Source organism: Microtus pennsylvanicus, chromosome 14 (assembly GCF_037038515.1).
Source record: "Microtus pennsylvanicus isolate mMicPen1 chromosome 14, mMicPen1.hap1, whole genome shotgun sequence".
Lineage (NCBI taxonomy): Eukaryota > Metazoa > Chordata > Mammalia > Rodentia > Cricetidae > Microtus > Microtus pennsylvanicus.
Window position 1 is genome coordinate 36,568,908 of NC_134592.1, and position 16,067 is coordinate 36,584,974.

The 16,067-nt window shown below is 46.2% G+C and overlaps 1 protein-coding gene across 5 annotated transcripts in view; it reads left to right on the plus strand.

Moving 5' to 3' along the window:
- Positions 1–8,613: 8,613 nt before the first annotated feature.
- Positions 8,614–16,067, plus strand: part of Pigh (phosphatidylinositol glycan anchor biosynthesis class H) — a 28,432-nt gene continuing 20,978 nt past the window's right edge. For all 5 annotated transcript variants that reach the window (XR_012907763.1, XM_075948491.1, XM_075948488.1 and 2 more), the window contains exons 1-2: positions 8,614–8,872; positions 15,329–15,538. Coding sequence is in view for 4 of the 5 variants with exons in the window: in XM_075948491.1 (XP_075804606.1) it covers positions 8,693–8,872; positions 15,329–15,538 (390 nt within the window). In the remaining variant the exon portion in view is untranslated. The remainder of the gene's footprint in view (positions 8,873–15,328; positions 15,539–16,067) is intronic.

A 16,067-nucleotide genomic window follows, 5' to 3' on the forward strand; every position in this document is an offset into this window, starting at 1 on the left:
TTTTAAACGAAAGTTTAAAACTGGGCAGTGGTGATGCACAACTTTAATTTGAGCACTCAGGAGGTAGAGGCAGGTGGATCTCTGTGAGTTCAAGACCAGCCTGGTCTACACAATGAGTTCCAGGACAGCCAGGACTATATAGAGAAACTCTGTCTTAAAAAAAAACAAAATAAGAAAAGAAAAATAATTTTTAATCTGGGACTAGAAAAGTGGTTCTACAGTTGAGAATGGCTCAGCGGTTTGGAGTGTTTGTTGATCTTGCAGAAAACCTGGGTTCAGTTCCTAGCACCTACGTGATAGCTTACAACCCCCTGTGACTCCAGTTCCATGGGATCTGAAGCCCTTTTCATGCCTCTTGGGGCACCAGGCACAAAAATGCCACACAAACATATATGCAGCTACTCACACATGTACATAAATAAAAATAAATAGCCATATATGGTGGTGTATATCTTTAATCTTAGTACTTGGGAGGCAGAGGCAGGTAGATAGATCTCTAGGTTCAAACTGGTCCACATATAGAGGTCCGGAATAGCCAGGGATACACAGAGAGACCTTGCTTCAAAATAAACTAATAAATAAAAAGATAAAGGAATTGACTTTGTGTCTCTGTGTATCTGTGTGTGTGTGTGTGCGCACGCGTGCATGCATTTGAATGTGGGCACAGATGTCCCATGGTATACTTGTGGAGGTCAGAGGACAACTTTCAGGAGTATGTTCAATCCCTCCACCGTGGAATCCAGCGGTCAAGCTCAGATCAACAGGCTTTCGTGCTAAGCACCATTATCTGCTGAGCCGCCTCAGCCCTACTTTCCCAGGCCTTCCAGCACTGTCTAACTGAGAGCATCCATGTCTGCAGGAGCCCCGGAGACTGGATGTGTGTCTGGAAGTGTTGCATTACAGAAGACAAGTCCTCTTGAATCCAAACCTCCCTTAGTCCAGATAAAGGACTTTGAGACATTTTTTTAAAAAATATTTATTTATTTATTAAGTATACAATATTCTGTCTGCATATATGCCTGCAGGCCAGAAGAGGGCACCAGATCTCATTACAGATGGTTGTGAGCCACCATGTGGTTGCTGGGAATTGAACTCAGGACCTTTGGAAGAGCAGGCAATACTCTTAACCGCTGAGCCATCTCGCCAGCCCTGAGACATTATTTCAAGATATAAATAAACATCTTAATTTACATATTGATCTTAATTTACTTACCCAGTAAATATTGCGGAGACTCCATTAGGTGAGTGAAAAGTGAGTAACCTATGTTCTAGAGCGTTTCGAATGGGCAGCAACCTCCTATATTCCAAATATTTTCATGACTAAAAATTATTGTCCATAGAGTTGCAGTTTGCTAAGTCTTCGGACAAAACTAACCCAGAATGACCCCTAACTTTCCTGGCCCAATGGGGCTTTCAGAGAGGATCAGTGCTTGCCCTGGGGCTAGACAGCTGAGACCTGGGACCTCTGACAAAAACCCTGCAGTGAGGACCAGTCAAGGCAAGACTGGCTCGCTTGTTATCAACTGGACACAAACGACCAGACTGGCCTGTAGGCAAGTCTTCAGGGCTTTTGTTTGCTTGTTTTTAGTTAATGATTGCTGTGGGAGAACTCAGCCCACAGTGGGCTGTACATCCCCTCCCCCACTCCCTCACCCTACAGGTCCTGAATAAATAAAAAAGCAAGCTGACCAAGCCCTTGGGCAGGAAGCGTGGGTCTCTGTGAACTCTGTGTCAGTTCTGGACTCCAGGTTCCTGTCTTGAGTTCCTGCCCTGATGTCTTCAATGATAAACCGTGACACGGACCGGTGGGCCTATTAACTCTTCCCTGAGCTGCTTTTGGTCGGAGCATTTTATCACAGCAATAGAAAGCAGACTAGGACTAGGAGAAAGAAAACATTTTGGAAACTTGTTTTTGGTTAAAGGTGATTAGATTCATATTTGATCCTTTCAGGAATCATCTTTGGTTTCCTCGGGCTCATCTTTCTGTGTCCTTTGTTAGAGGGGAGCACAGGGCAGGAGCACAGGGATTGCTGCTGGTGAACCTGTTGTTTGAACTGGCCTTGCAGACGGACTGGTTTACAATTCCCGACAGCTTAACACTATTTTTTTTTTATTTTTAAAAGATTCATTGTATTATTAAAATTGTATGCATGGGTGTGTCTTCGTGTGACTGTGTGACAAGCGCAGGAGTCTGTGGAGGTCAGGAGTAGCCATTGGATCTCCTGGAATTAGAGCTACAAACGGTTGTGAGTCACCTGACACGGGCACTAGGGGCACCCATAACTGCTGAGCCGTCTCTCCAGCCACCCCCACCTCAACACCTATATTTGTGTGTGTGTGTGTGTGTGTGTGTGTGTGTGTGTGAGTGCCACATGTATGCAGGTACCCAAGGAAGCCAGGGGAGAGCATCAGATCTTCTGGAGCTGGAGTTACAAGTGACTGTGAGTGGCTGATGCGGGTACAGGAAACCTGACTTGGGTCCTCTGGAAGACCAGCAAGTCTCTTAACCGCTGAGCCATCTCCCCAGAAGCAAGATGTCAACTTACACAGACTTTCCTGAGGGTCCCCCAAAACAAACATGCAACAGGAAAAAGCAAAACAGAACCAAAAATTATGTGAAGTTCCTCTTTTGTCTTCCATCCATGCCAACAGTTAGGCTGACCAAAGAGAACACCTGCTCTGGTCACAGCCTTTGAGGGACACTGGTGTCCACCCTGTGTCTCGGCAGCTGGGAAGAGGCTGAAAACTCCAGCTACACAAGATCCTTAGACACAGTTCTGTGTCACGTATGCTAGTCCCTCGGGGGCTTTTCCTTAGCAAGGTCTTCATCTAGTCCACCAGGGCCTTAAGCTGTCCTAATTCTTATTGTTCCCTTAGTACCGGAACAATTCCCAACCCAGGGCCACCTGCCTGTTATCACGAGTTTGAGACTCTATAATCAGAATTGTCTCGGTTCTTTAAAGAGTGACCAAAGAAGCTGCTGCAAAAACATAATAACCTTTGGTCACCACAGCGACAAAGGTCCCTGACTCAATGGCCGAGAATAAACTTCGGATCCTGCATGTCACACCTCCTGCAGTCACTGCAGAAACATCTCTTGAATCCTCAAATAAGGTCCCAAGCAGCTCATTGGACCCACGTTCAAAATAAAGCTTGGCTGCCCTCTTCCAAATGGGGGTCACCCAGGTACTCTATGTTCCTGGATCACCACACTGAACTTTGCAGCCCTTGCCCGGGCATGTTCCTGTTCCAACTGCCAAGGTAAACAGGCTCCAGGAAGTCCCTTGTGCCACCTGCAGGCGACCTTCTTTTTCCCTCTGTGATGCAAAGCGGAACTCAGGGCCTCCAGCATGCTGGGCAAGCGCTCTACCCCTGAGCCAACCCTCTCCACCTCCATCCTGCCGTCAATGCTGGTGCGGGATGTCCTCCTGTATATGTGATGCTGTTTTTGGCTAATGAATAAAGCTATGTCCATCAGTGGCTTAGCAGAGCAAAGCCAGATGGGGAATCCAAACAGAGATATAGAGAGAGAGTAGGCAGAGTCAGAGAGACACCATGCAGGGAAGCTTACCAGTAAACCATGAGCCTTGTATAAAATATTAAGTAATAGAAATGGGTTAATTTAAGATGTGAGAATTAGTTAATAAGAAGCCTGAGCTAATAGGGCAAACCGTGTTGTATTAATATAGTTTCTGTGTGATTATTTGGGTCTGGGCAGCCAGGAAACAAAAGAGCAGTCTCCGCTTACCTAATGGCAACTAAACCTTTGGCAGCTACATGGCATCTCTTTGACTCCACCTACTCTCTATCTTGTTCTGATTTCCCACCTGGCTTTATTCTGCCCTGCCATAGGCCGAAGCAGTGTCTTTATTAGCCAATGGTAATAAAACATATTCATAGCATACAGAGGGGAATCCCTCATCACAATGTGAACCAATCAATCCTAAATATTTGATTTGCATAGCAGGCAGAGTGGGTGTTCTAATTTTTAGAAAAAAAAAACGCAAAGAGAAGTCACGCCATGCAACAGGGCTCACATGGGAGGTTTATTGGAAGAGGAGAAAGAAAGGGGCGGGGAGGGGATAGAGGGTAGTCTTTGGGGACAAGAGTGGCAGAAGAGAGAGAGAGGAGAGAGAGAGAGAGAGAGAGAGAGAGAGAGAGAGAGAGAGAGAGAGAGAGAGAGAGAGAGACCGGAGGTGGGCAAGTCCACCCTTTAAAGGGAACATAGCGAATGTGCACAGGAGGTGCTCTCAGTGCTGCAGCTGAGGACATATCTGTCGGGACCCTAAGAGCAGCCGGCACAGATGCCTGCAGACTAACAGTGGAGGCCAGGGAAGACTCTTCTCTGTGTAAGCCGTCCTTCTCTTTTCCTCCAGTGCCACCTCAGTCATGCCTCTGGAATTAATTGCTTTGCATTCAAAACTTAGGTAGTCATTTTACATCTCAGGAAAAATCCTTCTCCCCCCCTCCCAGGACATGGTTTCTCTGTGTAGCTCTGGCTGTCCTGGAACTCCCTCTGTAGACCAGGCTGGCCTTGAACTCACAGAGATCCACCCGCCTCTGCCTCCCTAGTGCTGGGATTAAAGGTGTGCGCCACCACTGCCCAGATTCTAGGATGGTTTTTAAGACTTTGTCTCATCACATCTTAAAACATACAAATACACTTTTATCACCTATTATAATCACGAAACTAAATTTTATGAAACAGAAAGCACACACATACACACAACAACAACAACAGAAAAAATAAAAACATGGAGATAATTTTGTGTTGGCCAGCTCCTGGGGGTGGGGGTCTATGTCTGATTCGTATGCTCAGGGTATTCAGTGGCACTCCAATGGAGAAAACAGTTTTCCCCTTTACCAGCAATCAACTGCAAATAGGTCTTTTGGTTAGGATGGGACCCATGTCCACATCCCTCTCTTAGTGCTAGGACCCAGTCTGGCTTGATCCTGTGCTGTCCTGGTCCCCTGAGTTCATGTGTATCAATCCTGCTGTGTTTAGATTCATCCACCACCTCTGGCTCTTAGAATCATTTCCTTCTCCTCTTCTGACTAGATCCATGAGCCTTTATGGAAGAGGCTAGATGAAGATATCCTATTTAGGACACAAGACATGCTGATATTAGGAGGAGAGAAAAACTTTCCACACAAAAGCCAAATAAATGTTCTTACAAATTAAACTGAAACTATCAAGTGTCCTTATCGTGGAAGGCCACAAGAGGGCGCTGTGACTCCACAGACAAGAGCTCTGCTGTCTGCACTTTTCTGTTTTCCTTCTTACCCTGAGTGTGTGGTGTACGTGATATAGTTACCCGTGTGTATACACAAGTGTGTGTGCAGGTGAGTGGGCATGTGTGCATGGCTGTGTGAAATCCCCATGTTAATGCCGGTTTTTCTCAGTTGCTTTCCACCTTATATATTGACAAAGGGCCTGTCACTGGTCCCCGAGCTCCCCAACTTGAGCAGTCTGTCTTGCCCTAGTGAGCCCTGGTCTCTGGGGTTCTGGAATCACAGGTGGACCATCACACCCACCCAGCAAGCTGTGAATCTGGATTCTGGCCCTGGTGTTTTTGTTCAGGCTGAGAAGTCTCTCTGACATTTACTGTTTTGATTTGTTTTGTTTGAGACAGGATCTCTGAATGGTTCCAGCGATCCTGGAACTCTCTGTGTAGACCAAGATGACCTTGAACTCACAGAGACCTGCCTGCCTCTGCCTCTGCACCAGGCTCTTCCAGTTTTTTCTTACATAGACTAATTACTAAACTTTTTCATTGAGTAGAAAAACAGTAGAACAATAGCTTAAAAAATAAGGTTAGTGTTTTGTTTTAGTAGGTGCTGTTTTGTTTTGGGTTATTTCAGACATAGTCTCACTAGGTCGCCCTGGCTGGCCTGGAACTCACAAGTTGGCTTTGGACTCGTGGGGTTGGTCTCCTCTGTAACACTACTCTAGACCTCACTACGTTTGTCTTTTGCCTCCTGTGGGTGCCTGCAGAGGCCAAAAGAGGGCAAGACGTTGCCTGAAGCTGGGTTGCAGGCAGTTGTGACTGCCTTACACAACACTAAATCGGTCTTCTGAAAGAGCAGGCAACACTCTTGACTGCTGAGCCACCTCTTCTGCTGTAAATAAAGAGGATGGGGTGGGGAGGGGGCGTGAGGGTGGTCAGAGGACACGGTTTCTCTCCCTCCACCACGTGCACTCTGGGTATTGACATTAGGTTTCCAGGCTTGGTGGCAAGCACCTTTACTGGATAAGTCACCTTAATGGCTGCTACATAGCTATTTTAAATGAATTATAAAGTCACAGACAAAATTCTCAAATTGTTCATTTTTCTTTACAAAATTGTGTGTATTAGCACAGTTCAAATCACAATAGCCTGGCTGGGTATGGAAGTGCACATCTTTAATCCCAGCACTGGGGAGGCAGAGGCAGGCAAATCTCTATGAATTTGCGGCCTGCCCGGTCTACAGAATGAGTTCCAGGACAGCCAGGGCTACACAGTGAAACCCTGTCTTGAAAAACCAGTAATAACAATAATAGTTATGGTTTTGCTTATTAACCCACCTTTGGTCATAGGCATGTTGGCCATGAGCTCTGTGACACGTGATTGAAAAGGCATTGCCCCCTTCCACTGAAGACTGTTCAGGGACCCTGAGGAGCCACACTGCTATACCCCTAAGCTTCAGGGGCCAAGACTTCTTCTGAGGCTCCAGCTTGCTCGTGGTCACTGGCCAATAAGGACTCTACTCTGGCCTTATATGCATGGTAGCCTATAATTCTCTCACACGAGCTATGGCAGACCTCCAGCATTCGGAGACGGCTGAGGCTGAGGAATCACAAGTTGATTCGAGCTTGGGCTATAGAGTGGAACTTGTTTTGAAATACCACCCACCAAACTCAAATTGAATAAAAAAGCATGGTTTTTTGAGACAGGGTTTCTCTGTGGCTTTGGAGCCTGTCCTGGAACTAGCTCTGTAGGTAGACCAGGCTGGTCTCGAACTCACAGAGATCAGCCTGCCTCTGCCTCCCGAGTGCTGGGATTAAAGGCGTGCGCCACCATCGCCCTGCCTAAGACAGCATTCTTAAACATAAACAAAACATTTATTTATTTATTTATTTATTTATTGGTGCACACATGTCATAGCTAGAGAGCATGTGGCAAGCAGAAGTCAACTTGTGGGAGCTGGTTCCCTCCTCCCACTGTGGATTCATGAAGCAAACATAAGCCATCAGCCTGGGGCAGGTGCCTTTCCCTGCAGAGCCACCAGGATGGCTCCTAACATGGTCTTCTTACACTGCTAAATCTACTTGTAGCAAATACTAAAACGAGAGCTCCATAAAAAGATTTTAAGAACCCAGTCTGAATCTTAACTATAAATGGTTCTGCATTGCCTATTCCAGGAATGGCCATCATGTCTTTGAAAAAGTTATTTATAACCGTCTTGCAACCCTACCTTTGTATAAAAGGTTATATGACCACCTATGACTTCGTCATTATGACGACCTGTTATGACTACTTTGTTATGCCTATCTTGCAAGTTTGTTTTTGTTTCGGGATGGACTAACTTGTCATGCTGATGTTCCGCTCCTGTAATCCTATTTTGCCCACCAAATTCTACTCCTGAGCTATAAACGCCTTGTTTTCCTCACATCAAACACAGACACCTGAACCCTGCCTTACAGGGAGGCAGCCCCGTGTATGTGAATAGAAAAGCTCACTTTAAATGACAGCTTGCTTTTGTTAATGTGGCCATGATGATTTGTGAGTGTGGTCTTTCTCCTCCCATCTTTGGGATTGATAAACTCTTAACAGCGAAGACATCTGTCCAGCCCAAACCCGGGTCTTAGGCTTACCTACGTTCCTAACTTTGTTTTCCCATGCATACTAACCTCTCTAATTTTTTGATTTCTGTGACTTAACCCTGTTCCAGCCTCCAAGCTTTGCCCGGTCCTTTTATTTTCTGGAGATTTTCTTCCCCAGGATCCCCCACACCAGTGTGGCCTTCATCCTTGTAGGTTTAGTGATGAGAGCGTCACTTAAGGTTGCCCAGTCCTTTTCTACTGGTCTTAACATTTTTGCCAATAATACTACTTTAAGTTACATCCAGGGGGCTGGAGAGATGGCTCAGTGGTTAAGAGCATTGCCTGCTCTTCCAAAGGTCTTGAGTTCAATTCCCAGCAACCACATAGTGGCTCACAACCATCTGTAATGAGGTCTGGTGCCCTCTTCTGGCCTACAGACATACACACAGACAGAATATTGTATACATAATAAATAAATATATTTTTAAAAAAAAGTTACATCCATATCGCTTTTTCCTACTAGATTCCCCTGGGGAACAGGGAATCATCAGCACCTAAAATTCCTTCGCAAGGAAATGAATGCATGAATGAATGAACACACCTGTGGACCATTTCTGGGGCTCACTCTGGAGTCGCAATATAAATGAGTCAGCCGAGTGAACAGAGATCCTAATCTGTCTGAAACTGGTGCCACGTATCTGGGGAGCCTGGGCTATGGACAAACCAGGAGAACCAGCTTCAACCCCTTGCCCGGCTCTCGGGGCGCAACTACGGCTGCGCGGAGCGCGTGGCGGGCGGGGCCGAGCCGCTTCCGGAACGGTCGGGAGCCGGCGAGACTTCGGTCCTCCGGGTGCGCTAGAGCGGCGCGAGCGCCTGGCGTACGCGGCCATGGAGGACGAGAAGAGCTTCTCGGATATCTGCGGCGGCCGCGTGGTGCTGCGGCGTCGCTACTACTCGCCGTACTGCCGCGAGTTCGGCCTCAGCTCGGCTCGGCTGTCTCTGCGCTCGCTGACCGCCGTCACCTGCGCCGTGTGGCTGGCGGCCTACGGACTCTTCACGCTGTGCGAGGTAAAGGCCGGTGCTCGGCCCTCGCAGGCGGCCGCTTTAAAAAGCGCTGACCCGTGGGCCCGGGCCGGAGTGTGGGGACTCTGGGCCCGGGACGCCGTCCCGTGGCTGGAAATGTTCTCCCTCACTGGGTGGCTGCCCTGCTCATCCCCAGAGCGTACCTCCTCGGAGAGAACTGTCAGTGGATGCTCCTCCCCCATTCACGCCTCACTGCCTATAAAAGCCAGAGGACCACAGAATTCCAGAAAGGGGCTTTGGCAGACACAGCTGTGCACGTGTGTGTGCGCAGGAGGAGCGCACTATTTCTTCCTGGTCTCTGCGTTTCAAGACCATGTCAGCCGCCTCCCCCTCCCAACCCTTCCCCAATTTAAGTACACCTTTTTGTCCCCCGAGACAGGGTTTCTCTGTAGCCTTGTATCCTGTCCTGGAACTAGCTCTTGTAGACCAGGCTGGCCTCGAACTCACAGAGATCCGCCTGCCTCTGCCTCCCAAGTGCTGGGATTAAAGGCGTGCACCACCACTGCACGGCCTTAAGTGCACTTTCTAAAGAATTGCCAAATTTAGGACATGAGTGTTTTCAATGTTTAGTTTCCAAACTTTTAGTGTTTTTTTTTTTCTTCTGAGCCTCACTTTTCACATATCTAAGATGGTTAATGATATTGTTACGGTCAAATGCCGTGAGTTTGTGACAGTTTTCAAGTAAAAAGCATCATCCAATTGCTCAGGATGAGTGCTGGTTTCCTGTATAGTGTCCTGAAATGAAAATATTCCCAGTGTGGTCTCGCCAGAGCTAAGTACACTAGAACTGCTTATTTCTGTAATCCGCATATTGTTTGTATTAGAACATCCATTCGCTTTCTTCTTCCTTTTTTTATTTTGTCAGGGTCTCAGTATATGTGGTACTGGAACTGGATTATAGGCCAAGTTATGTGGCACCTGCTCTGCCTCCCTAGACTGGGACCAAGGGTGTGTTTCATCACACCTGGCCCATGAGTTTTTATGCCGTCAAAGCAGATGGCAGAGTATAATAATTTACATAGAAATAGATGAAATTAAGACCACTCATTTAGGACTTGGGGTATGGCTCAGCAAGTAAGGGCAGCTGATGCCCGTAGGTGAGAATCCCAAAACTCACATGATGGAAGGAAAGAGCGATTCCCAAAAGTCCTCTGACCTCCACACAGTAAATAGTAGGCTGGGTGTGAAGGCGCACGCCTGTCATCCCAACACTAGAGAAGCAGAGGCAGGAGCATCTGGGAGATGCAGGAGCCAGCCTGGTCTGCATCACTGTACATCCTGAGCTCCGTAACAATCAGGGCTACACAGTGAGACCCTGTCTCAAATAAAACAAAACATATAAATTTAAATAAATAGTATTTTTTTTTTTTTTTGGTTTTTCGAGACAGGGTTTCTCTGTGGTTTTGGAGCCTGTCCTGGAACTAGCTCTTGTAGACCAGGCTGGTCTCGAACTCACAGAGATCCGCCTGCCTCTGCCTCCCGAGTGCTGGGATTAAAGGCGTGCGCCACCACCGCCCGGCATAAATAGTATTTTTTAAAGACCCTAATTTGTACCAATTTGTATCTAAAAGTTTCTTCACAGATCAGTTGAATTCATTAAGTTGACCTAACCCTCCCCACAATTTACAATATAGTGGAATTTTTATTCTATTTTTTTTTTTTGGAGGGGCATTAGTGTCTCACCATGTAGCTCTGACTGGTTTGAACTCATTCTGTAGATCAGGCTGACCTCGAACTCACAGACATTCCCTGCCTCTGCCTCCTGAATGCTGGGATTAAAGGGACACATCGCCGTGCCCAGTTGAACTTTAATGCTAGCCTATATTCCAGACACCCGTGCAATTATCTGAAAGGAGGAACATATTACATGCCCAGAGTGCTAGCTAGCTGTTTTGCTGAATTTCTTACTTCAACCCTAGAAGAAAACAAAGGTTCAGAAAGAGTAATCATGCAATAGTCTTGATGTTGGCCAGGTGACAGATACGAGCTTCAGAACCAGAGCTGCTTGACTTTCTAACAGGTCTCAGGCAGTCGTGTTCACTACGTGTTGGTTTGTTTTGAGATACAGGGCCTTGTCATGCAGCCCAGGCTGTCCTCTCTCCATCCTCCAATCTCGGCCCTCATCAGGTGCTGGAATTACAGCTGTGTACACCACACCAGCTCAGAGTGGGTCATGCCAGCTCCCTGCTGTACTAATACTTCTCTTGCGCATTACCCCTAATGTCCCCCAAGTGCAGAAGTAATGCTTGCTCCCTCATACTCCAAAACTTCCCTGGGGCTCTGTGTGCCAAAATTTCAGATCTTTGCCCCTGTTCAAAATATTCATGAAGGTAATGAATATCTGCAGTGAAAAGAGCTCTCAAAGGAGACATTCAAATACGTGGCCTCCAACCCTGACTCAAATGAATAGTGCATTGTTAGAATTCTAGCCAGGAAAATGGACTTTGAGGCCGGTTATCTTAACAGAAAGCTGAGTGGGCGAAATTCCCTGAGCATTTTCTGTTCTTCATCCTGTCATTCTCCTTGCCTTTGAATTCATAGTTCTAATACTATTCCAATCTGAGCGCTTTAAGTCCTCCCAGCATGCACTGTCTTCTCTGCACCAGTGAGGGCCTGCTGCCTTGAAGTCTTCATGGGACAGTCCTGTGTGTTTCAATCTCTCTCTGCCCCTCTCTTTCCCTCTCCACTTTTTTATGGCCCTCCTGCCCTCTCACTTCTTCTCTCCCCCTTCTTCCTTCCCACTTCCTTGTTACTGACACTTGTAGTCAGTAACACAGTATTCTAGACTTTTTCCCTTTTCTTCTTCTTCTTCTTCTTCTTCTTCTTCTTCTTCTTCTTCTTCTTCTTCTTCTTCTTCTTCTTCTTCTTCTTCTTCTTCTTCTTCCTCTTCCTCCTCCTCCTCCCTCTTCCCTCCTCCCTCCTCCTCCTCCCTCTTCCTCCTCCTTCCTCCTCTTCCTCCTCCTTCCTCTTCCTCTTCTTCCTCTTCCTTCCTCCTCTTCCTCCTCCTTCCTCTTCCTCTTCTTCCTCCTCTTCCTCCTCTCCTCCTCCCCTCCTCCCCCCTCCTCCTTTTCTTCTTCTTCTTCATTCTTTTTTCAAGACAGGATTTCTCTATGTATCTCTGACTGTACTGGAATTCCCTCTTTAGACCAGGCTGGCCTCCAACTCACAGAGTTCTGCCTGCCTCTGCCTCCCTGAGTGCTGGGATTAAAAGCGTGCGTCACCATTGCCCGACTAGACTCTCTTATGTATCAACCTTGCATCTGAATTTAATCTGGCCTTTCTTCCATAATGTTTATTCAATCTGTACTGATTACAAGACATTTCTCTACACCTGGAAGTTAGTTACTTGAAACTTGATGTTTCTGGGTCACCAGAGGCCCAGCTCTAACTCTCATTTATCAGCCAAAAGTAATTATCTGAACAGAAGTCAGCAAACCTTTTCTTTTAAAAGCCAAATTAATATTTTAGTCTTTGTAGGTCTCTGACCCATATTCTTTTTGTTCTTTTCTATTATTTAAATTTTATTTTATGCGTATTGGTATTTTGCCTGTATGTTTGTCTGTACCACATGTGCCTGGTGTCCAAGGAGGTCAGAAGATGGTGTCAGGTCCCCTGGAACTGAAATTACAGACAGCTGTGAGCTACCATGTGGTTGCTAGAAATTGAACCCAGGTCCTCTGGAAGAGCAGCCAGTGCTCTTAACCAATGAGCTGTCTCTCCAGCCTGTTTTTGTTCTTTGTTTTTTAGAGAAAGGGTCTCACGGTGTAGCCTTTTCTGGCCTGGAGCTCACTCTTTGACCAGGTTGGCTTTGAACTCAGAGATCCACCTGCCTCAGCCTCCCAAATGCTAGGACTAAAGGAGTACACCACCATGCCTGATTGGGTTTTGTTTTGTTTTGAGACAAGGTCTCACTGTGTAGCTTTGGCTGGCCTGGAACTCAGATCCATTTGCCTCTGCCTCCCCAGAACTGGTATTAAAGATGTGTATCACAACGCTTGTCCAGTTAGAACTGCAGGAGGTAGATGCAACAGTTTCTATTTGATATGTCGGGACTGGAGAGATGACTCTTCCAGAGGACCTGGGTTCAATTCCTAGTTGAATTGAACATGGCAACTCTCGATTGTCTGTGACTCCACTTCCAGGGAACCTGATATCCTTCCTTACACAGATAGACATACATGCAGGCAAAACACCAAAACACATAAATAAAAATAGATTTGATAGGCTCATTGTTTATTTTATTTTATTTTTATTTTTTATTTTTTTGGGCTTTTCGAGACAGGGTTTCTCTGTGGTTTTGGAGCCTGTCCTGGAACTAGCTCTTGTAGACTAGGCTGGTCTCGAACTCACAGAGATCCGCCTGCCTCTGCCTCCCAAGTGCTGGGATTAAAGGTGTGCGCCACCACCACCCAGCTTAGGGTCATTGTTTAAAAACAAGCAAACAAAAAGCCAACAGCAAAACAAAATGTGGAACCTTTAAGAGATGGGGCCTGTGGGGATATGTATTTAGTCATTGGGGTTTGCCCTCAAAGGATGACTTCTCTCAAGCTAATTCAGCACAATTCCTGGATGACAGGGCCTTCAAGTCCATTAAAGACAGATGCTGAGGTCATAGAATACTTAGAAGAATTAGAGTCAGGTTAAAGGGGGACTGGTCAGTGCAAAGAGTGAGACATTTTTTGGCTTTGTGAATGTGGTTCAGCATTACTGAGTTTTATTGATTCTAGGTGTGCTGGTTAGTTTTTATGTCAACAACACAAACTGGAGTCATTTTGGGAGAGGAAACGTCAATTGAGAAAATGCCACCACCAGATTGGCCCATGGGAAGCCTGTGACACATTTTCTTCAGTGGGTAATGCCAATATTGGCTGGGTGGGTTTTATAAGGCAGGGTGAGCAAGCCATGGAGAGCAAGCCAGTAAGCAGCTCCCCTTTACGGCCTCTGCATCAGCTCCTGCCTCTAGGTTCCTGCCCAGTTTTAGTTCCTGTCCTGACTTCCCCCAGTGATGGTGGTGGACTGTGATGTGGAACTGTAGGCCGAAAGAAACCCTTTTCTCCCCAGGTAGCTTTTGGCATGGTGTGTTATCACAGCAGTAGAAATCCTAAGACACTAACTAGTTCAGTGATTACCTTTTCTTTGTAGAGTCGGGAGCAAGAGTGTGAGACACCAAATGAAAGAAACAACAAAACAAAACATCCCACATTGCAGCTTCAGAAGTGGTAAAGGTTATAAATGTGTCTTAGACAGAAGGACATACATAGCTCCTGTGTGCACGTGGGGGTGGGTGCAGTGGGCAGTGGTATGGATCTAATAGGGCCTGTTCATGCCAGACAAATGCTGTACCACTAAGCTACACCCCCAACCTGCCTACCATTTTCTGACCCCTTAACATTTGGTCATAGCCGTAAGTAACCCAGAACAAGAGGAGATGAAAATGATGAGGCCATTATTAACACAGTAAGAAGTAAGGTCCGAAGATCTCAGAGTTCAAGTGAGAGTCTTATTTGACCCTCCCTTCAAACTCCCTCCAGTGTACTCTTAGTCCTCAGCCCGAATGTCTTTGTGGGAGAGTGTACCCACCAGAAACCACTGACTTCTAATAAATCTCTGCACCAACTAAGTCTTGCATCATAGGCTATCCCTGGATGCTTTAATCTTAATGCCCCTGGCACTGTTCCCTCCCCCACCCCGCTTTCCTTTCTCCATTCTTTCTACTCATATTTTTTTTGGGGGGGGGTTTTCGAGACAGGGTTTCTCTGTGGCTTTGGAGCCTGTCCTGGCACTAGCTCTTGTAGACCAGGCTGGCCTCGAACTCACAAAGATCCGCCTGCCTCTGCCTCCCGAGTGCTGGGATTAAAGGCGTGCGCCACCATCGCCTGGCTTTCTACTCATATTTTTTTAAAAATATAATAATATAGTAAATTGGCCTCTTCTGTAGACCTTTGACTACAACTTCTCATTGGCTAGGGTTGTGTCTACTTCTAAACCAATCAAAATGTATTCCAAATTCTATTAGGAAAATATAAGTGACTGTCATTCAGGGAGTCGTATCAGCTGCTGTACAGAGCACCTCACAGTTGTGTCTGTAATTCTGTGCTATATATTTTTCAGGGGGAATAGGAGAGGGAAGCACTGGGTCCTTAAGTTGTTATTTTAGGAAGAAAATTTCTGAGATAGATGTGATGATGGCGGATGTTTTGCTGGGACATCCCAGACCTATTCATTAGTAGTCTGGACCTTTTCACTCTGCGTGCTGTCCAGACACTTCAGGAGCTCCAGAGAAAGTGATCCCCCTCCATGCTTGTTCCCTCATCTCTTCACTTCAGCGTAGTGACCGGAGCAAAGGCCTTGTCCCTCATGGTCGGTTTAACTCGCTGTGTGTTACAGATCCACATAGGGGCATTTGGTAATCTTCCTGCCTGTGTCTGGCTCTCTCTTCAGAATAGCATGATCCTCTCTGCTGCCATCTTCATCACCATCATAGGCCTGCTTGGTTACCTCCATTTTGTGAAGATTGATCAAGAGACTCTCTTAATCATCGATTCACTTGGCATCCAGATGACTTCATCCTATGCTTCTGGCAAAGAAAGTACCACCTTCATAGAGATGGACAAGGTCAAGGATGTTATCATTAATGAGGCTATTTACATGGTAAGTAAGTGTTTACGGGGTATCTCTGAACTCTGCATGGAGGCAGTCTGCTCATAAAGCATTCATTGTCACAAAATTAAACTTAAGGATCCTCCTTTCCAATACAAGTAGTTATTTTTTGGCTGGCATGCTCGTGAACCATGAAAGAGAAACTTACATTAAAATAAGTTTCCTCGGTGATGGGTGTGTTCTAAGAAATGCATCGTTTACCAGTCTGCTGGTTGTACAGAACATTCTTGTATAATGGTACAGTTTACTCACTCAGACATCTCATTGATGAATCAAAAGATGTAATAACAAGATCTTGTGGTTGCTGCCAAGTGTAGTCCTGTACTGCCTTACAGTAAACTGTTTTTTTTTTTCCTGAGTCAGGGTCTGACTATATAGCTTATGCTGGCCTTGAACTTCCCATCCTCCTGCCTCTATCTCTTTGTGCTTGTTCATAATTTTACAAATTTTTATTTTTACTTATGTGTGTGTGTCTGTGTATGTATCCTATTGAGGTCAGAAGAGGAGGTCAGATCCCCTG